Genomic DNA, 21,574 nt, shown 5'->3' with positions numbered 1-21,574 from the left:
TGGTTTGAATCAGTGGGGAATGGTGTGGGATGGTTTGAGTCAGTGTGGGAATGGTGTGGGATGGTTTGAGTCAGTGGGGAATGGTGTGGGACGGTTTGATTCAGTGGGGAATGGTGTGGGATGGTTTAAAGCAGTGGGGAATGGTGTGGCAAGGTTTGAGTCAGTGGGGAATGGTGTGGGACGGTTTGATTCAGTGGGGAATGGTGTGGGATGGTTTGAGTCAGTGATGGGAATGGTGTGGCATGGTTTGAGTCAGTGGGGAATAGTGTGGGATGGTTTGAATCAGTGGGGAATGGTGTGGGATGGTTTTAGTCAGTGGGGAATGGTGTGGGATGGTTTGAGTCAGGGGGGAATGGTGTGGGATGGTTTGAGTCAGGGGGGAATGGTGTGGGATGGTTTGAGTCAGGGGGGAATGGTGTGGCATGGTTTGAATCAGTGGGAAATGGTGTGGCATGGTTTGAGTCAGTGGGGAATGGTGTGGGATGGTTTAAAGCAGTGGGGAATGGTGTGGCATGGTTTGAGTCAGTGGGGAATGTAGTGGGACGGTTTGATTCAGTGGGGAATTGTGTGGGATGGTTTGTGTCAGGGGGGATTGGTATGGGATGGTTTGAGTCAGAGCGGGAATGGTGTGGGATGGTTTGTATCAGTGGGGAATGGTGTGGGATGGTTTGAGTCAGTGGGGAATGGTGTGGGATGGTTTTAGTCAGTGGGGAATGGGGTGGGATGGTTTTAGACTGTAGGGAATGGTGTGTGATGGATTGTGTCAGTCTGGGATGGTTTTGGTCAGTGGGGAATGGTGTGGGATGGTTTCAGTCAGTGGGGAATGCTGGGGGATGGTTTTAGTCAGTGGGGAATGGTTTGGGATGGTTTGAATCAGTGGGGAATGGTGTGGGATGGTTTGAGTCTGTGGCGAATGGTTTGGGATGGTTTGAATCAGTGGGGAATGGTTTGGGATGGTTTGAATCAGTGGGGAATGGTGTGGGATGGTTTGAGTCTGTGTGGGATGTTTTTCGTCAGTGGGGAATGTTGTGGGATGGTTTGAATCAGTGGGGAATGGTGTGGGATGGTTTGTGTCAGTGCGGAATGGTATGGGATGGTTTGATTCAGTGGGGAATTGTGTGGGATGGTTTGTGTCAGTGGGGAATGGTATGGGATTGTTTTAGTCAGTGGGGAATGTTGTGGGATGGTTTGAATCAGTGTGGAATGGTGTGCAATGGTTTGAATCTGTGGGGAATGGTTTGGGATGGTTTGAATCAGTGGGGAATGGTTTGAGATGGTTTGAGTCAGTGGGGAATGGTGTGGGATGGTTTGAGTCAGTGGGGAATGGTCTGGGATGGTTTGAGTCAGTGGGGAATGGTGTGGGATGGTTTGCGTCAGTGTGGAATGGTGTTTGATGGTTTGAGTCAGTGGGGAATGGTGTGGGATGGTTTGAGTCAGTGGGGAATGGTCTGGGATGCTTTGAGTCAGTGGGGAATGGTGTGGGATGGTTTGAATCAGTGGGGAATGGTCTGGGATGGTTTGCTTCAGGGAATGGTGTGGGATGGTTTGCTTCAGGGAATGGTGTGGGATGGTTTGAATCAGTTGGGAATGGTGTGGGTTGGTTTGAGTCAGTGGTGAATGGTATGGGATGGTTTGAGTCAGTGGGGAATGGTGTGGGATGGTTTGAATCAGTGCGGAATGGTGTGGGATGGTTTGAGTCAGTGGGGAATGGTGTTGGATGGTTTGAGTCAGTGGGGAATGGCCTGGGATGGTTTGAGTCAGTGGGGAATGGTGTGGGATGGTTTGAATCAGTGGGGAATGGTGTGGGATGGTTTGCTTCAGGGAATGGTGTGGGATGGTTTGAATCAATGGGGAATGGTGTGGGATGGTTTGAATCAGTTGGGAATGGTGTGGGTTGGTTTGAGTCAGTGGTGAATGGTATGGGATAGTTTGAGTCAGTGGGGAATGGTGTGGGATGGTTTGAATCGGTGCGGAATGGTGTGGGATGGTTTGAGTCAGTGGGGAATGGTCTGGGATGGTTTGTGTCAGTGGGGAATGGTGTGGGATGGTTTGAGTCAGTGGGGAATTGTGTGGGATGGTTTGCTTCAGGGAATGGTGTGGGATGGTTTTAATCAATGGGGAATGGTGTGGGATGGTTGGAATCAGTTGGGAATGGTGTGGGTTGGTTTGAGTCAGTGGTGAATGGTATGGGATGGTTTGAGTCAGTGGGGAATGGTGTGGGATGGTTTGAATCAGTGGGGAATGGTGTGGGATGGTTTGCTTCAGGGAATGGTGTGGGATGGTTTGAATCAATGGGGAATGGTGTGGGATGGTTTGAATCAGTTGGGAATGGTGTGGGTTGGTTTGAGTCAGTGGTGAATGGTGTGGGATGGTTTGAATCAGTGGGGAATGGCGTGGGATGGTTTGCTTCAGGGAATGGTGTGGGATGGTTTGAATCAATGAGGAATGGTGTGGGATGGTTTGAATCAGTTGGGAATGGTGTGGGTTGGTTTGAGTCAGTGGTGAATGGTATGGGATGGTTTGAGTCAGTGGGGAATGGTGTGGGATGGTTTGAATCAGTGCGGAATGGTGTGGGATGGTTTGAGTCAGTTGGGAATGGTGTGGGATGGTTTGAGTCAGTGGGGAATGGTCTGGGATGGTTTGAGTCAGTGGGGAATGGTGTGGGATGGTTTGAATCAGCTGGGAATTGTGTGGGTTGGTTTGAGTCAGTGGTGTATGGTATGGGATGGTTTAAGTCAGTGGGGAATGGTGTGGGATGGTTTGAATCAGTGGGGAATGGTGTGGGATGGTTTGCTTCAGGGAATGGTGTGGGATGGTTTGAATCAATGGGGAATGGTGTGGGATGGTTTGAATCAGTGGGGAATGGTGTGGGATGGTTTTAGTCTGTAGGGAATGGTGTGTGATGGATTGTGTCAGTGTGGGATGGTTTTAGTCAGTGGGGAATGGTTTGGGACGGTTTGAATCAGTGGGGAATGGTGTGGGATGGTTTGAGTCAGTGTATGAATGGTGTGGGATGGTTTGAGTCAGTGGGGAATGGTGTGGGACGGTTTGATTCAGTGGGGAATGGTGTGGGATGGTTTAAAGCAGTGGGGAATGGTGTTGCATGGTTTGAGTCAGTGGGGAATGGTGTGGGATGGTTTGAATCAGTGGGTAATGGTGTGGGATGGTTTAAAGCAGTGGGGAATGGTGTGGGATGGTTTAAAGCAGTGGGGAATGGTGTGGCATGGTTTGAGTCAGTGGGGAATGGTGTGGGATGGTTTGAGTCGGGGGAATAGTGTGGGATGGTTTGAATCAGTGGGGAATGGTGTGGGATGGTTTGAGTCAGTGTGGGAATGGTGTTGGATGGTTTGAGTCAGTGGGGAATGGTGTGGGACGGTTTGATTCAGTGGGGAATGGTGTGGGATGGTTTAAAGCAGTGGGGAATGGTGTGGCAAGGTTTGAGTCAGTGGGGAATGGTGTGGGACGGTTTGATTCAGTGGGGAATGGTGTGGGATGGTTTGAGTCAGTGATGGGAATGGTGTGGCATGGTTTGAGTCAGTGGGGAATAGTGTGGGATGGTTTGAATCAGTGGGGAATGGTGTGGGATGGTTTTAGTCAGTGGGGAATGGTGTGGGATGGTTTGAGTCAGGGGGGAATGGTGTGGGATGGTTTGAGTCAGGGGGGAATGGTGTGGGATGGTTTGAGTCAGGGGGGAATGGTGTGGCATGGTTTGAATCAGTGGGAAATGGTGTGGCATGGTTTGAGTCAGTGGGGAATGGTGTGGGATGGTTTAAAGCAGTGGGGAATGGTGTGGCATGGTTTGAGTCAGTGGGGAATGTAGTGGGACGGTTTGATTCAGTGGGGAATTGTGTGGGATGGTTTGTGTCAGGGGGGATTGGTATGGGATGGTTTGAGTCAGAGCGGGAATGGTGTGGGATGGTTTGTATCAGTGGGGAATGGTGTGGGATGGTTTGAGTCAGTGGGGAATGGTGTGGGATGGTTTTAGTCAGTGGGGAATGGGGTGGGATGGTTTTAGACTGTAGGGAATGGTGTGTGATGGATTGTGTCAGTCTGGGATGGTTTTGGTCAGTGGGGAATGGTGTGGGATGGTTTCAGTCAGTGGGGAATGCTGGGGGATGGTTTTAGTCAGTGGGGAATGGTTTGGGATGGTTTGAATCAGTGGGGAATGGTGTGGGATGGTTTGAGTCTGTGGCGAATGGTTTGGGATGGTTTGAATCAGTGGGGAATGGTTTGGGATGGTTTGAATCAGTGGGGAATGGTGTGGGATGGTTTGAGTCTGTGTGGGATGTTTTTCGTCAGTGGGGAATGTTGTGGGATGGTTTGAATCAGTGGGGAATGGTGTGGGATGGTTTGTGTCAGTGCGGAATGGTATGGGATGGTTTGATTCAGTGGGGAATTGTGTGGGATGGTTTGTGTCAGTGGGGAATGGTATGGGATTGTTTTAGTCAGTGGGGAATGTTGTGGGATGGTTTGAATCAGTGTGGAATGGTGTGCAATGGTTTGAATCTGTGGGGAATGGTTTGGGATGGTTTGAATCAGTGGGGAATGGTTTGAGATGGTTTGAGTCAGTGGGGAATGGTGTGGGATGGTTTGAGTCAGTGGGGAATGGTCTGGGATGGTTTGAGTCAGTGGGGAATGGTGTGGGATGGTTTGCGTCAGTGTGGAATGGTGTTTGATGGTTTGAGTCAGTGGGGAATGGTGTGGGATGGTTTGAGTCAGTGGGGAATGGTCTGGGATGGTTTGAGTCAGTGGGGAATGGTGTGGGATGGTTTGAATCAGTGGGGAATGGTCTGGGATGGTTTGCTTCAGGGAATGGTGTGGGATGGTTTGCTTCAGGGAATGGTGTGGGATGGTTTGAATCAGTTGGGAATGGTGTGGGTTGGTTTGAGTCAGTGGTGAATGGTATGGGATGGTTTGAGTCAGTGGGGAATGGTGTGGGATGGTTTGAATCAGTGCGGAATGGTGTGGGATGGTTTGAGTCAGTGGGGAATGGTGTTGGATGGTTTGAGTCAGTGGGGAATGGCCTGGGATGGTTTGAGTCAGTGGGGAATGCTGTGGGATGGTTTGAATCAGTGGGGAATGGTGTGGGATGGTTTGCTTCAGGGAATGGTGTGGGATGGTTTGAATCAATGGGGAATGGTGTGGGATGGTTTGAATCAGTTGGGAATGGTGTGGGTTGGTTTGAGTCAGTGGTGAATGGTATGGGATGGTTTGAGTCAGTGGGGAATGGTGTGGGATGGTTTGAATCGGTGCGGAATGGTGTGGGATGGTTTGAGTCAGTGGGGAATGGTGTGGTATGGTTTGAGTCAGTGGGGAATGGTCTGGGATGGTTTGTGTCAGTGGGGAATGGTGTGGGATGGTTTGAGTCAGTGGGGAATTGTGTGGGATGGTTTGCTTCAGGGAATGGTGTGGGATGGTTTTAATCAATGGGGAATGGTGTGGGATGGTTGGAATCAGTTGGGAATGGTGTGGGTTGGTTTGAGTCAGTGGTGAATGGTATGGGATGGTTTGAGTCAGTGGGGAATGGTGTGGGATGGTTTGAATCAGTGGGGAATGGTGTGGGATGGTTTGCTTCAGGGAATGGTGTGGGATGGTTTGAATCAATGGGGAATGGTGTGGGATGGTTTGAATCAGTTGGGAATGGTGTGGGTTGGTTTGAGTCAGTGGTGAATGGTGTGGGATGGTTTGAATCAGTGGGGAATGGCGTGGGATGGTTTGCTTCAGGGAATGGTGTGGGATGGTTTGAATCAATGAGGAATGGTGTGGGATGGTTTGAATCAGTTGGGAATGGTGTGGGTTGGTTTGAGTCAGTGGTGAATGGTATGGGATGGTTTGAGTCAGTGGGGAATGGTGTGGGATGGTTTGAATCAGTGCGGAATGGTGTGGGATGGTTTGAGTCAGTTGGGAATGGTGTGGGATGGTTTGAGTCAGTGGGGAATGGTCTGGGATGGTTTGAGTCAGTGGGGAATGGTGTGGGATGGTTTGAATCAGCTGGGAATTGTGTGGGTTGGTTTGAGTCAGTGGTGTATGGTATTGGATGGTTTAAGTCAGTGGGGAATGGTGTGGGATGGTTTGAATCAGTGGGGAATGGTGTGGGATGGTTTGCTTCAGGGAATGGTGTGGGATGGTTTGAATCAATGGGGAATGGTGTGGGATGGTTTGAATCAGTGGGGAATGGTGTGGGATGGTTTTAGTCTGTAGGGAATGGTGTGTGATGGATTGTGTCAGTGTGGGATGGTTTTAGTCAGTGGGGAATGGTTTGGGACGGTTTGAATCAGTGGGGAATGGTGTGGGATGGTTTGAGTCAGTGTGTGAATGGTGTGGGATGGTTTGAGTCAGTGGGGAATGGTGTGGGACGGTTTGATTCAGTGGGGAATGGTGTGGGATGGTTTAAAGCAGTGGGGAATGGTGTTGCATGGTTTGAGTCAGTGGGGAATGGTGTGGGATGGTTTGAGTCGGGGGAATAGTGTGGGATGGTTTGAATCAGTGGGGAATGGTGTGGGATGGTTTGAGTCAGTGTGGGAATGGTGTGGGATGGTTTGAGTCAGTGGGGAATGGTGTGGGATGGTTTAAAGCAGTGGGGAATGGTGTGGCATGCTTTGAGTCAGTGGGGAATGGTGTGGGATGGTTTGAGTCGGGGGAATAGTGTGGGATGGTTTGAATCAGTGGGGAATGTTGTGGGATGGTTTGAATCAGTGTGGAATGGTGTGGGACGGTTTGATTCAGTGGGGAATGGTGTGGGATGGTTTAAAGCAGTGGGGAATGGTGTGGCATGGTTTGAGTCAGGGGGAAATGGTGTGGGATGGTTTGAATCAGTGGGTAATGGTGTGGGATGGTTTAAAGCAGTGGGGAATGGTGTGGCATGGTTTGAGTCAGTGGGGAATGGTATGGGATGGTTTGTATCAGTGGGGAATGGTGTGGGATGGTTTTCGTCAGTGGGAAATGGTGTGGGATGGTTTGTGTCAGTGGGGAATGTTGTGGGACGGTTTGATTCAGTGGGGAATTGTGTGGGATGGTTTGTGTCAGTGGGGATTGGTATGGGATGGTTTGAGTCAGAGCGGGAATGGTGTGGGATGGTTTGTATCAGTGGGGAATGGTGTGGGATGGTTTGAGTCAGTGGGGAATGGTGTGGGATGGTTTTAGTCAGTGGGGAATGGTTTGGGATGGTTTTTATTCAGTGGGGAATGGTGTGGGATGGTTTTAGACTGTAGGGAATGGTGTGTGATGGATTGTGTCAGTCTGGGATGGTTTTGGTCAGTGGGGAATGGTGTGGGATGGTTTCAGTCAGTGGGGAATGGTGTGGGATGGTTTTAGTCAGTGGGGAGTGGTTTGGGATGGTTTGAATCAGTGTGGAATGGTGTGGGATGGTTTGAGTCTGTGGTGAATGGTTTGGGATGGTTTGAATCAGTGGGGAATGGTTTGGGATGGTTTGAATCAGTGGGGAATGGTGTGGGATGGTTTGAGTCTGTGTGGGATGTTTTTCGTCAGTGGGGAATGTTGTGGGATGGTTTGGATCAGTGGGGAATGGTGTGGGATGGTTTGAGTCTGTGTGGGATGTTTTTCGTCAGTGGGGAATGTTGTGGGATGGTTTGTGTCAGTGCGGAATGGTATGGGATGGTTTGATTCAGTGGGGAATTGTGTGGGATGGTTTGTGTCTGTGGGGAATGGTATGGGATGGTTTGAGTCAGTGGGGAATTGTGAGGGATGGTTTGAGTCAGTGGGGAATGTTGTGGGATTGTTTTAGTCAGTGGGGAATGTTGTGGGATGCTTTGAGTCAGTGGGGAATGGTCTGGGATGGTTTGAGTCAGTGGGGAATGGTGTGGGATGGTTTGAGTCAGTGGGGAATGGTGTGGGATGCTTTGAGTCAGTGGGGAATGGTCTGGGATGGTTTGAGTCAGTGGGGAATGGTGTGGGATGGTTTGAATCAGTGGTGAATGGTATGGGATGGTTTGAGTCAGTGGGGAATGGTGTGGGATGGTTTGAGTCAGTGGGGAATGGTGTGGGATGGTTTGAATCGGTGCGGAATGGTGTGGGATGGTTTGAATCAGTTGGGAATGGTGTGGGTTGGTTTGAGTCAGTGGTGAATGGTGTGGGATGGTTTGAATCAGTGGGGAATGGCGTGGGATGGTTTGCTTCAGGGAATGGTGTGGGATGGTTTGAATCAATGGGGAATGGTGTGGGATGGTTGGAATCAGTTGGGAATGGTGTGGGTTGGTTTGAGTCAGTGGTGAATGGTATGGGATGGTTTGAGTCAGTGTGGAATGGTGTGGGATGGTTTGAATCAGTGGGGAATGGTGTGGGATGGTTTGCTTCAGGGAATGGTGTGGGATGGTTTGAATCAATGGGGAATGGTGTGGGATGGTTTGAATCAGTTGGGAATGGTGTGGGTTGGTTTGAGTCAGTTGTGAATGGTGTGGGATGGTTTGAATCAGTGGGGAATGGCGTGGGATGGTTTGCTTCAGGGAATGGTGTGGGATGGTTTGAATCAATGAGGAATGATGTGGGATTGTTTGAATCAGTTGGGAATGGTGTGGGTTGGTTTGAGTCAGTGGTGAATGGTATGGGATGGTTTGAGTCAGTGGGGAATGGTGTGGGATGGTTTGAATCAGTGCGGAATGGTGTGGGATGGTTTGAGTCAGTTGGGAATGGTGTGGGATGGTTTGAGTCAGTGGGGAATGGTCTGGGATGGTTTGAGTCAGTGGGGAATGGTGTGGGATGGTTTGAATCAGTTGGGAATGGTGTGGGTTGGTTTGAGTCAGTCGTGTATGGTATGGGATGGTTTAAGTCAGTGGGGAATGGTGTGGGATGGTTTGAATCAGTGGGGAATGGTGTGGGATGGTTTGCTTCAGGGAATGGTGTGGGATGGTTTGAATCAATGGGGAATGGTGTGGGATGGTTTGAATCAGTTGGGAATGGTGTGGGTTGGTTTGAGTCAGTGGTGAATGGTGTGGGATGGTTTGAATCAATGGGGAATGGTGTGGGATGGTTTGAATCAGTTGGGAATGGTGTGGGATGGTTTGAATCAGTTGGGAATGGTGTGGGATGGTTTGAGTCAGTGGGGTATGGTGTGGGATGGTTTGAGTCAGTGGGGAATGGTGTGGTTTGGTGTGGGACAGAATCTATCATCTCTATGCAGAGATTTCACACTAAACTACAACCCTTTTGTCTGCTTATAAAACATCGGAGCTGAAATCGGCTTTTCTGTCCATTGTGACACCCTGACTAATCGAGCACCTATCAACCTCCGCTTTAAATGTACCCAATGACTCGGCCTCCACAGCCGTCTGTGGCAACGAATTCCACAGATTCACCTTCCTTTGGCTAAGGGAAGTTTAAATATCTCTGCCAGGGGCCCCCACAATTTCTGCACTGGCCTCCCACGGGGTCCGAGGGGACACTTTGTCAGGCCCTGGGGATTTGCCTGAAAACAGCAAGCTCCCCCGCCTCTGTAATCCGTACAGCCCCCCTGAAGTTGATGCTGCTTTGCCTGACTCTGTCCGTCTCCTAAGTAAATACAGATGCATAAAATCCATCTAAGATCAACCCCATCTCTTTTGGCTCTGTGCATGGATTACCACCCTCATCTTCCTGAGGACCAATTTTGTCCCTTGCACTCTTTTTGCTCTGAACACAACAGTCGAATCCCTTATGATTCTCCTTCACCCTGTCGCTAAAGCAACCTCTTGCCTTCTTTAGCCCCCTTGATTTCTTTCTTTGTGTTCTCCTGCATTTCCTGTCGTCCTCAATTGCCTCATTTGTTCCTACCTGCCTGGACCTGCTGTTCTGGCAGTCACGCACAGGATCTGTGCTCCCAGAATGTCACCCTTCTCGCTTGTCCCCGCGCTCCTTTGCCAGGAAACAGCCAGTCCCGACCCTCACTTGGCAGATCCTTCCCGATAACATCAAAACTGGCCTTTCTCCAATTCAGAATCTCAACTCTCTGCATGTTTACTGTGAGATTAGTGGCGCTGTGATCACGCGATGCCAAGTGTCCCCTCTGCACAGCCTTCTGTCACCTGCCCTGTCCCGTTCCCGGTATCGCCCACTCTCTCACTGGAAGCGCCAGGCACTGGTGGAGGAAACTTCCCCGTCCCGTCCCGTCCCTTTCCAGGATGGGAGTCCCAGTCAGTACGTGGATGGACACGCAGGGTCCCAGGCCAGAATGTCGACTGTTTATTCATCTCCACAGAACCTGCCCGACCTGCTGAGCTCCTCCAGCTTTGCTCCGGAACTCCAGCAGCCGCGGGATTTCTCGGGTTCCCTGGCTCCGGAGAGGGCAGGTGGGGGCGGGTTTCCTGGTGATGCGATGTTTATGTAAACAGAACCCATTTCAAGTTCCGACGCACGGAGCTCAGAAGATCAGGGGCTCTCAGATCCCGTCGTCCGATCTAACACTGGCCCCTTTGTGAATAAATGGTTAATACTCTTTGAAAACGGATTCTAAAAGTGGAATATAAACCCTGTTCAATTAACCCTCTGCTCCCTGTGAAGTGGTTGATAGTGTAGGTGGCCACAACCAGGCGGGTCCACTGGTCTCTCAGGCAGGAGAGAGGGGCTGTTCGCACCCCGCCCCGGGGCAGGTAATCGGAGGTGTGGAGGGGTTGTTAGTCACAGGAGGGGAGGGACGGTGAGAGGGGAGAAAAGAAGTGGGAGGGGGAGAGGGGGGGCGAGGAGGAGAAGAGAGGGGAAGGTGAGGGTGAGTGGGGGAGAAAGTAGGGAGAATGGGGAAGAGGATGGGAGAAAGGAGGGAGGGAGGGACGGAGAACTAGTGGGAGAGAGGGAGAAGGGGAAGAGGATGGGAGGGGTGAAGGGGAGAGGGAGAATGGGGGAAAGAGGGAGGAGGAAGGGGGAGGGACAAGGTGGAGGACAGGGAGAGGGTGAGAGGCAGAAGGAGGGAGATGGGGAGAGAATGAGAAGGGGAGGGCAGGGAGACGGGGAGGGCAAGTGGGGAGGAGAGGGGAGGTTGGAGAGGGGGAGGAGGAGAGGGGTGGGGAGAGAGGGAGAAAGGGAAGGAGGTAGGGAGAGGGGAAACGGAAGGCAAAGGGGAGGGAGAGAGGGAGGAGGAGGGAGAAGAGAGGGGGAGAGAGAGTGGAAAAAGAGAGTGGTGAGAGAGGGGGAAGGGGGAGAGGATAGGGAAGCAAAGGGGAGGAAGAGAGGAGGAAATCAGGACCAGTTTTATTATCACTGACATATGATATGAACTTTTTTTGTGGCAGAAATACATTGCAATAAATAAATTTCATCTATACATCTAAATTACTTGGGAAATGGCCAGAAAAGCAGTTCGATCAGTGGCCGGCCCGGTAGCATTGTGCGATTACTCGAGTCGAAAGTGATGTTCTCCCAAGGTGTTAGCTGTATGGGACCCTGGTCAGACCCCACTTGGAGTACTGTGCTCAGTTCTGGTCACCTCACTACAGGAAGGACGTGGAAGCCATAGAAAGGGAGCAGAGGGGATTTACAAGGATGTTGCCTGGATTGGGGAGCACGCCTTATGAAAACAGGTTGAGTGAACTCGGCCTTTTCTCCTTGGAGCGACGGAGGATGAGAGGTGACCTGATAGAGGGGTATAAGATGATGAGAGGCACTGATTGTGTGGTTAGTCAGAGGCTTTTTCCCAGGACTGAAATGGCTATCACAAGAGGGCACAGTTTTAATGTGCTGGGGAGTAGGTACAGAGGAGATGTCAGGGGTAAGTTTTTACACAGAGGGTGGTGAGTGCATGGAAGGGGCTGCCGGTGATGGTGGTGGAGGCAGATACGATGGGGTCTTTTAAGAGACTCCTGGACAGGTACATGGAGCTTAGAAAAAGAAAGGGCTATGGGTAACCCTAGGTAATGTCTAAGGTAGGGAAATGTTCGGCACAGCTTTGTGGGCCGAAGGGCCTGTATTGTGCTGTAGGTTTCCTGTGTTTCTGTGTGTTATTCCCTTAATGGAGAATGTGGTGTTGTGTTCGATGTTGAGGGACGGTGCAGAGCACTCCAGGACACCAGCATGCAGGACCTTCAACTCAACTCTATTGATAACACTGCTTGTACGCTATGTGGACTCCTCCCATGTGGGGGAGGTGAACTGAAGGGCATAGGATTAACCCATTAACTACCACCTCAGCCCGGGTTTGACCTTGTTTGACGTGGGGAGGCTAATGCACGGACAGCCACGACACAGTGTTACGAATGTGCCGCAGCTCTGAGGGGCCGAAGGGTGCGGGGTAGCCCCCTCCTTTGTGAGAATCGCAAGATCACTATTGAATCCGTTCAGGAGACCCAGGAAATGAGAGAAAGACATGCAGAATCCACAAAGAGTTGAAATGTGGAAGAGTCCGAAAGGCGGACCCATTGATACTGGCTATTGTCTCTTGGAGACGGACTTGTGTATTTCATCCTGCATCGAAGCCCCCAGGCAATGAACCGGTGGGGGGTGGGGGAGGGATGGCATCATCTCAACCTGATTGACATCTGAGACCCTGTGAGTCAGGATAAAAGAGGGTCTGTGGGAACAGCCCCTCAGACGCACCAGAAGAAACGCTAGCGATCCCGTAATAGCGAAAGCCGGGGGGAAGGCCACGTGCATCCATTTCCATTTGGCCCGGAATCGGTGGGCCTTTACCACGGAAGAACGGTTTTTCGCTAATTACGGGGAAATCAACTCCCAACGACTCTCGAAGGATTGACATCATAGAAGGACTGGGCAAGTTTAAACTCTCTCTCTTGACTCCAACCAAAGGCTGCAGCTTGAATGAACTAAAGTGACTTTTATATTTCCATCGGACAATACATTAGCCCCTAGACAACGATAGAGCTATTTCTTATTGATTATTATTATACCCGCGCTTATAGATTTAGTATTGTCGACGTATATTATCTGAATGTTTGCATTGATATTATTTTTGTGTATTTTTATCAATAAATACTGTTAAAAATAGTACCATCAGACTTCAACGGGCCTCTCTATCTTTGCTGGTAGGTGACCCAGTTACGGTGTAGGTAACAACAGTCATTGACAGGATGAAGTCAGGGTCAGCAAGACTGGGGACCGTTCACCGCCGCCGGGGTGCGTCAACACCCACCCCCCCCAGCTCCCAGGCTGAGGCCTTGCTTCGCGTATTGCTGGCGCGATTCCATTACAGCGCCAGAGACCCGGGTTCGATTCCTGCCGCTGTGTGGAAGGAGTTTGTACGCCCTCCCCGTAACCGCGTGGGTTGCCTCCGGGTCCGGTGACGTCCCGTTGAGGGTTAGGGTGATGTGGGCTTGCTATATTGGCAGCGGCGACGACACTTGCCCCCCCCCCAGCACACCCCCCACTGATTTGCTTTGACACAAGCGATGCATTTCGCTGACCTCGCAGTGACGAAGGAAGCTGACCTTTGATCTTCGGCGGCGGGGAGAAGATTAAACGGGTACGGATATGGGGCTGGGGGGTTTGGCATTCTACCGGAGAGCAGTAACACACCTGTCCAGCGGGGTGGAGACAATATGGACGGAACGCAGTGTGTTGTTCACTATCCGCTGTGCGGAGCTCCCCCACCCCCCACCTCTGCTTCAGAGCTCCCTATCCGCCGTCCCTCCCCTCCCGCCGTCCCTCCCTCCCGCCGTCCCTCCCTCCCTCCCGCCGTCCCTCCCTCCCGCCCGCCGTCCCTCCCTCCGCCCCGCCGTCCCTCCCTCCGCCGTCCCTCCCTCCCGCCGTCCTCCCTCCCGCCGTCCCTCCATCCCTATCCGCCGTCCCTCCATCCCTATCCGCCGTCCCTCCATCCCTATCCGCCGTCCCTCCCTCCCGCCGTCCCTCCATCCCTATCCGCCGACCCTCCCTCCCTCCCTCCCTCCCGCCGTCCCTCCCTCCCTCCCTCCCGCCCGCCGTCCCTCCATCCCTCCCGCCGTCCCTCCATCCCTCCCTCCCGCCGTCCCTCCATCCCTCCCTCCCTCTTGTTTTTACGAAGCCGAGCTGCTAGCTCGACACTCAACTCAACCCAGCAGGGAGCAGGCAGGATTCGAACTCGGGAGCCTTCGCTCCGAAGTCCGGCGCTGATGCCACTGCGCCACCAGCCGGCACCTTACTAAGATGTCCTACTACACGTTGTAAACCATCTTCAGCGCTGCCTCTGCTTCCCAGCTCCCTGCCAGATTAGTTTAAACCCCCCGAGCAACCCTGTCCAACCTGCTCGTTGGGATATTGGACCCCTTTGGGTTCAGGTGTAACCTATCTCTTTTGTACAGGCCATAGCCCTCCCAGAAGAGCTCCCAATGAACTCCTGCTCCCTGCAATGAATCCTCAGCCACACATTCACCTGCCAGATCATCCTATTCTGGTGTGGGACAGGGCAGCTGGCCAGAGATTACTAATGTGGAGGACCTGGCTCCCTAAAATCTCTCTTCAGCCCCCCTCACCCTGCCTACCCACCTCATTTTCCTGTGGGTATACTGAATAAATCCAACTAACCATAACTGACTCAGTGAAAAACCCGTGCCAAGTGGGACGGTCAACCAGCGTGCAAAATACACGCCCACATACAAATAAATAAATAATTGTAATAATAAATAAATAAGCAATAAATATTGAGGACATGAGACGAAGAGTCCTTGAAGTGAGTCCATTGGTTGTGGGGACAGTTCAGTGATGGGGTAAGTGAAGTTGTCCCCTCTGGTTCGGGAGCCTGATGGTTGAGGGGTAGTAACTGTCCCTGAACCTGGTGGTGTGGGACCTGAGGTTCCTGTACCTTCTATCTGATGGTTGAGGGGTAATAACTGTTCCTGAACCTGGTGGTGTGAGTCCTGAGGCTCCTGTACCTTCTACCTGATGGTTGAGGGGTAGTAACTGTTCCTGAACCTGGTGGTGTGAGTCCTGAGGCTCCTGTACCTTCTACCTGATGGTTGAGGGGTAGTAACTGTTCCTGAACCTGGTGGTGTGAGTCCTGAGGCTCCTGTACCTTCTACCTGATGGTTGAGAGGTAATAACTGTTCCTGAACCTGGTGGTGTGGGACCTGAGGCTGTTGTACCTTCTACTGATGGTTGAGGGGTAATAACTGTTCCTGATCCTGGTGGTGTGAGTCCTGAGGCTCCTGTACCTTCTACCTGATGGTTGAGAGGTAATAACTGTTCCTGAACCTGGTGGTGTGGGACCTGAGGCTCCTGTACCTCCTTCCCGATGGAATCAGTTCAGAGTTGAGGTTATCCTCACTGGTTCAGGAGCCTGATGGTTGAGGGGTAATAACTGTTCCTGAACCTGGTGGTGTGGGACCTGAGGCTCCTGTACCTCCTTCCCGATGGAATCAGTTCAGAGTTGAGGTTATCCTCACTGTTCAGGAGCCTGATGGTTGAGGGGTGATAACTGTTCCTGAACCTGGCGGTGCGGGTCCTGAGGCTCCTGTACCTTCTACCTGATGGCAGCAGTGAGAAGAGAGCCTGGCCTGGGTGGCCTGAGAGCATTGAGGCCCAGGTCTTGGAGCTCATTGGGGGGATGACGGTACTGAGTGTTGAGTTGTAATCGATAAGGAGCACCCTGGAGTATGTATCTTTGTGTCCAGATGTCCCAGGGGTGAGCGAAGAGCCAATGGGATGGGATCTGCTGAGGGCCTGTCGTGACGGGAGGCAAAATGGAGCGGATCCAAGTCGTTGATATGTTTCAACACCAACCCCTCATAACACATCATCTCCGTGGATTTGAGTGCCACTGGACGATAGTCACTGAGTCAGGGCCCCATGTTCTTGGACACCGGTGCAATCGAAGCCTGCCTGAATCAGGTGGGAGCTCAGACTGCCGAGGCGAAACGATCTCGGTGACCATCCAGCCAGCTGGCCAGCGCTGGTCTTCTTTTGTCCTTCACACCCCGTGTGGGCCGGGTGCTTTCCCCGGGGTCGCCCTCCTCAAGGCCGCTCGCACATCGGAGACTGAAACCACGGGGTCGTGGGAGTTCAGCGAAGGCATTGAGCTCGTCTGGAAGCGAAGCCCCGTTGTCGCCTGCGCCGCTTGATACGAGGTGACAGCATTTAATCCTTGCCAAAACTGTCGCGGATCCTGCGTTGTTTCAAGTCTGGTCCAGAATGGCCACCTCGCCCGTGAGAGGGGCTTTTGGAGATCGTGCCCTGATCTCTTGTAACCTTCTTGGTCTCCAGACCCGAACGCCTCCGACCTGACCCTCCGCAGATTACCGATCTCACGGTTCATCCAGGGCTTGTGCTCGGGGAAGACTCTGAATGGTTTTGTGGGGACACACTCGTCTACTGCTTGATAAAGCCCGTGACTACCATGGTGTATTCTTTCAGAACCCCAGATGAGTCTTTGAACACAGACCAGTCCACTGACTCGAAGCAATCCCGTAGCCGCTCTCCGCCTCCCGCGACCACCCCTTTGTTGTCCCCATCTCTGGAGTTTTGCTCTAAGTCTGTGCCTGTGTGAGGGTAGGAGAAGGGCAACCCAGTGATCAGATTCACTGAAATGCGCTCTGGGCTTGGAGCAGAGGCATTCTGTATCTGAGTACTCCAGTGGTCTGGTTTGTCGGGACGGGTTATACGCTGATGGTAATTCGGCAGGGATTTCTTCAAACAAACCTGGTTGAAGTCCCTGACTGCGATATGAAATGCGTCGGGATGAAGACCTCATCATGCAGCATCTCAAGCGGTCAGGATTATGGAGAGTTCCGGCATTTGGTGCTCAATGTCAGGGGGACACCACTACCTAGAGTTTATCATGAAACGCCCACCGCCACCTCCGAATCAGCCCTTGTTGTGGTGAAAACAGAACGTGTTCCTAACATTAATTTCCAGAATAGACTCCGACCGCAGTAACTTTACACTGCACCATGCAACGTGTCACAATAATCAACGAATTTGCCAACTGATATTACGAGTTATTTTATTGTAAAAACCGGTTACCGTAATACCCGGTGTTGGGCGGTCAGGCCCCTCCCCCCCCCCCCGGAGGACGGTCTGTGCGCAGGCGCACTGCTGCCGGGTCGGGATGAGCGGCCGGAGTCTGGTGATGAGCGCTTGGGCGCTGGCGGCCCTGGGCGCCGGCGGTGTGTGCTGGTTGCTGGTGGGCCCGAGCGAGCAGCGCCAGCGGGACATCGCCCAGGTAGTCTTTACCGGGGGGTGGCGGTGGGGGTGAAGGCGAAGGGTTGAGTGCGGGGCGGCCTCTCCGCTCACTCGGTGGCGGACGGAGCGCGGGGCGTGCTGGGAGATGTAGTGTCTCTGCTTCACTCGGTGGCGGACGGAGCGCGGGGCGTGCTGGGAGATGTAGTGTCTCTGCTTCCTGAGTGGCCAAAGGCCACGTGACCCGCGGGGCATTCTGGGAGATGTAGTGGCAGGTCAAACCCCGCCGCCCGGTGATCCCATCATCACGTGTTCCCGTAACCCGCCTGCCCAAATCACGTGATCCAGCCGCCGCCATTCCCAGTCTCCAGTCCCATTTCCCAAACACCCACAGTCTTGAGCCCCACCCACCTCGGTGAATTCCTCAATCCAACCCCCACCCATCCCAGTGGTCCCCTCAATTTAGCCCCCACTCATTCCGATCAGCCCACTTCAACTAACCCCATTCCAGGCCAGCATCCTCGCCGTACTCCTGCCCTCGAGTTGGATTTGGTCTTGATACGGTTTGGGAGCGCAGCTGTTGGTGCACAACGATTTACAGCGATAACAACCAAGATTCAGATGAACAAATCCCATGTACATTGAAACATTGGCCGGCATTCTTTGAGATAAGTCCCTACCAAAGGAGATGGAAGGGTCTTCTCTCTGCGGGCCTGCAGTTCACTCTTGGGGAAAGTGTAGCACCTGCCCAACCCCCCCCCCCCCACGCCCCACATGGGAGCAAGTCATATGACCACTGACGCAAGGCAGACAATCTCTGAAAAGTATTGATAATGGCGGGGGTGGGGTGGTCACCCATCTCGTAAAGACACAGCCCAGAAGAAAGCAATGGCGAGCCACTTCTGTAGAAAAATCTTGCAAGAGCAATCGTGGTCTTGAGACCATGATCACCCACGTCTTACGAGGCAGTACAGAACGATGCAGATGATGTGGGAGGGAAAGATTAGACTGATCCCAGAGTAGGCTAAAAGGTTAGCACAACATTGTGGGCTGAAGGGCCTGGTCTGTGTTCAATTGCTTTACATCCTCGGGCTGTGGTGCAGATCGGAACGGTGCAGAAGGTTGCTGTAGGTTGCAATGGGACATTGACAGGACGCAGCCGGGCTGAGAAGTGGGAGATGCAGTTCAGTCAGGGGAAGTGTGGAGTGGTTCACCATGGAACCTGAAGGTAGAGTACAGGGTTAATGGCAGGGTTCTTCGCAATGTGGGGGACAGAGGGATCTCGGGGTCCACGTCCGTAGATCCCTCAAATGTTGCTGCACGTTGTTGGGGTGGTTAAGAAGGTGTCTGGTGTTTTAGTCTTCATCAGTCGGGCGATTGAGTTCAAGGGCCGTGAGGTAATGTAGCACCTGGTTAGACACACTGTATTGTGTTCAGCTGTGGTCGCCATTATGAGAAGGATGAGGAAGCTTTAGAGAGGATGCAGAGGAGATTTACCAGGTTTTCTGTAGTTTGCGCGATGAGGAGAGATTGAGGGAGTGATTTTACTGACATCGAGGGCATTCCCTGCCGTGGCTCATGACGGCAATGAGCTAATCCCGATGTGTTGTCCCTCTCCACAGCACCTCCCGGAAATGAACCGGGCCCACGGGGAGGACAGCAGGCACAGGAATGCCATGGTGATGGAGGCCATCAAGAAGTCTGCGGAGACACAGAGGAACGTGGCTTTAGACACGGAATGGAAGAAGGTATTTCATTCGGACCCCTTACCCAGGGAGCCGGAGAGGGGAGCCAACGATCGGAAATGACGATTGGGGACAGACGAGGCAGTGGTAGCCACAAGTGGGCAGCACAGCACAAAGCTAGGCCCTTTGGTCCAACTCGCCCTTGCTGAATGAACTGTGAGCTGTGTCTGGGAAACCAGTCGGATGAAATGTAGATATTAAACTTTTCTCTGTATGTGATTAAACCTGGTGAACTGTTCGTATCTTAACATATTTGACATTAATCTTTGTGGTCTCACCAATCACCTCCCAGTGTCTCACCACCCACACTCTACCCCACCCACCTTCCCCCTCACCCGGTCTCACCCATCACCTTCCAGTGTCTCCCTTCATCCCCCCTCTCCCCCACCCACCCAACTTCCCCCTCACCCGGTCTCACCTATCACCACACAGTGTCTCACTTCATCCCCCCTCTCCCCCACCCACCCACCTTCCCCCTCACCCGGTCTCACCTATCACCACACAGTGTCTCACTTCATCCCCCCTCTCCCCCACCCACCCAGCTTCCCCCTCACCCGGTCTCACCTATCACCTCCCAGTGTCTCACTTCATCCTCCTCTCCCCCACCCACCCACCTTCCCCCTCACCTGGTCTCACCTATCACCTCCCAGTGTCTCACTTCATCCCCACTCTCCCCCACCCACCCCACCTTCCCCCTCACCTGGTCTCACCTATCACCTCCCAGTGACTCACTTCATCCCCCCTCTTTCCCACCCTCACACCCACCTTCCCCCTCACCTGGTCTCACCCATCACCTCCCAGTGTCTCACTTCATCCCCCCTCTCCCCCACCCACCCACCCTCCCCCTCACCTGGTCTCACCCATCACCTCCCAGTGTCTCACTTCATCCCCCCTCTCTCCCACCCACCCACCTTCCCCCTCACCTGGTCTCACCCATCACCTCCCAGTGTCTCACTTCATCCCCCCCTCCCCCACCCACCCACCTTCCCCCTCACCTGGTCTCACCTATCACCTCCCAGTGTCTCACTTCATTCCCCCTCTCCCCCACCCCCCACCTTCCCCCTCACCTGTTCTCACCTATTACCTCCCAGTGTCTCACTTCATCCCAATTCCCCACCCACCCACCTCCCCCCTCACCTGGTCTCGCCTATCACCTCCCAGTGTCTCACTTCATTCCCCCTCTCCCCCACCCCCCACCTCCCCCCTCACCTGGTCTCACCTATCACCTCCCAGTGTCTCACTTCATCCCCCCTCTCCCCCACCCATCCACCTTCCCCCTGACCTGCTCTCACTATCACCTCCCAGTTTCTCACATCATCCACCCTCTCCCCCACCCACCCACCTTCCCCCTCACCTGGTCTCATCGATCACCTCCCACTTTCTCACTTCATCCCCCCTCTCACCACCCACCCACCTTCCCCCTCACCTGGTCTCACCTATCACCTCCCAGTGTCTCACTTCATCCCCCCTCTCCCCCACCCACCTTCCCCCTCACCTGGTCTCACCTATCACTTCACAGTGTCTCATTTCATCCCCACTCTCCCCCACCCACCCACCTTCCCCCTCACCTGGTCTCACCCATCACCTCCCAGTGTCTCACTTCATCCCCCCTCTCCCCCACCCACCCACCTTCCCCCTCACCTGGTCTCACCTATCACCTCCCAGTGTCTCACTTCATCCCCCCCTCTCCCCCACCCACCTTCCCCCTCACCTGGTATCACCTCCCAGTGTCTCACTTCATCCCCCCTCTCCCCCACCCACCCACCTTCCCCCTGGTTTCACCTATCACCTCCCAGTGTCTCACTTCATCCCCCCTCTCCCCCACCCACCTTCCCCCTCACCTGGTCTCACCTATCACTTCCCAGTGTCTCACTTCATCCCCCCTCTCCCCCACCCACCCACCTTCCCCCTCACCTTGTCTCACCTATCACCTCCCAGTGTCTCACTTCATCCCCCCTCTCCCCCACCCACCCACCTTCCCCCTCACCTGGTCTCACCTATCACCTCCCAGTGTCTCACTTCATCCCCCCTCTCCCCCACCCACCTTCCCCCTGACCTGCTCTCACTATCACCTCCCAGTTTCTCACTTCATCCCCCCTCTCCCCCACCCACCTTCCCCCTGACCTGCTCTCACTATCACCTCCCAGTGTCTCACTTCATCCCCCCTCTCCCCCACCCACCCACCTTCCCCCTCACCTGGTCTCACCGATCACCTCCCACTTTCTCACTTCATCCCCCCTCTCCCCCACCCACCCACCTTCCCCCTCACCTGGTCTCACCTATCACCTCCCAGTGTCTCACTTCATCCCCCCTCTCCCCCACCCACCCCACCTTCCCCCTCACCTGGTCTCACCTATCACCTCCCAGTGACTCACTTCATCCCCCCTCTTTCCCACCCACCCACCTTCCCCCTCACCTGGTCTCACCTATCACCTCCCAGTGTCTCACTTCACCCCCACTCTCCCCCACCCACCCCACCTTCCCCCTGACCTGCTCTCACTATCACCTCCCAGTGTCTCACTTCATCCCCCCTCTCCCCCACCCACCCACCCACCTTCCCCCTCACCTGGTCTCACCGATCACCTCCCACTTTCTCACTTCATCCCCCCTCTCCCCCACCCACCCACCTTCCCCCTCACCTGGTCTCACCTATCACCTCCCAGTGTCTCACTTCATCCCCCCTCTCACCACCCACCCACCTTCCCCCTCACCTGGTCTCACCTATCACCTCCCAGTGTCTCATTTCATCCCCCCTCTCCCCCACCCACCCACATTCCCCCTCACCTGGTCTCACCCATCACCTC

General features: G+C 53.4%; 1 protein-coding gene across 1 annotated transcript; it reads left to right on the top strand.

Moving 5' to 3' along the window:
* The first annotated feature begins 16,921 nt into the window (after positions 1-16,921).
* LOC132387135 (ubiquinol-cytochrome-c reductase complex assembly factor 3-like) lies at positions 16,922-19,018 on the top strand. Its single transcript, XM_059959479.1, has 2 exons — positions 16,922-17,068; positions 18,648-19,018. Exons 1-2 carry the CDS (start codon positions 16,955-16,957, stop codon positions 18,831-18,833), a joined length of 300 nt encoding a protein of 99 aa, XP_059815462.1. The 5' UTR covers positions 16,922-16,954; the 3' UTR covers positions 18,834-19,018.
* Positions 19,019-21,574: the final 2,556 nt, after the last annotated feature.

The sequence above is a fragment of the Hypanus sabinus genome, unplaced genomic scaffold (genome assembly GCF_030144855.1).
Source record: "Hypanus sabinus isolate sHypSab1 unplaced genomic scaffold, sHypSab1.hap1 scaffold_1547, whole genome shotgun sequence".
NCBI classification, from domain to species: Eukaryota; Metazoa; Chordata; class Chondrichthyes; order Myliobatiformes; family Dasyatidae; genus Hypanus; species Hypanus sabinus.
This window is presented reverse-complemented; position numbering and strand designations above follow the sequence as displayed.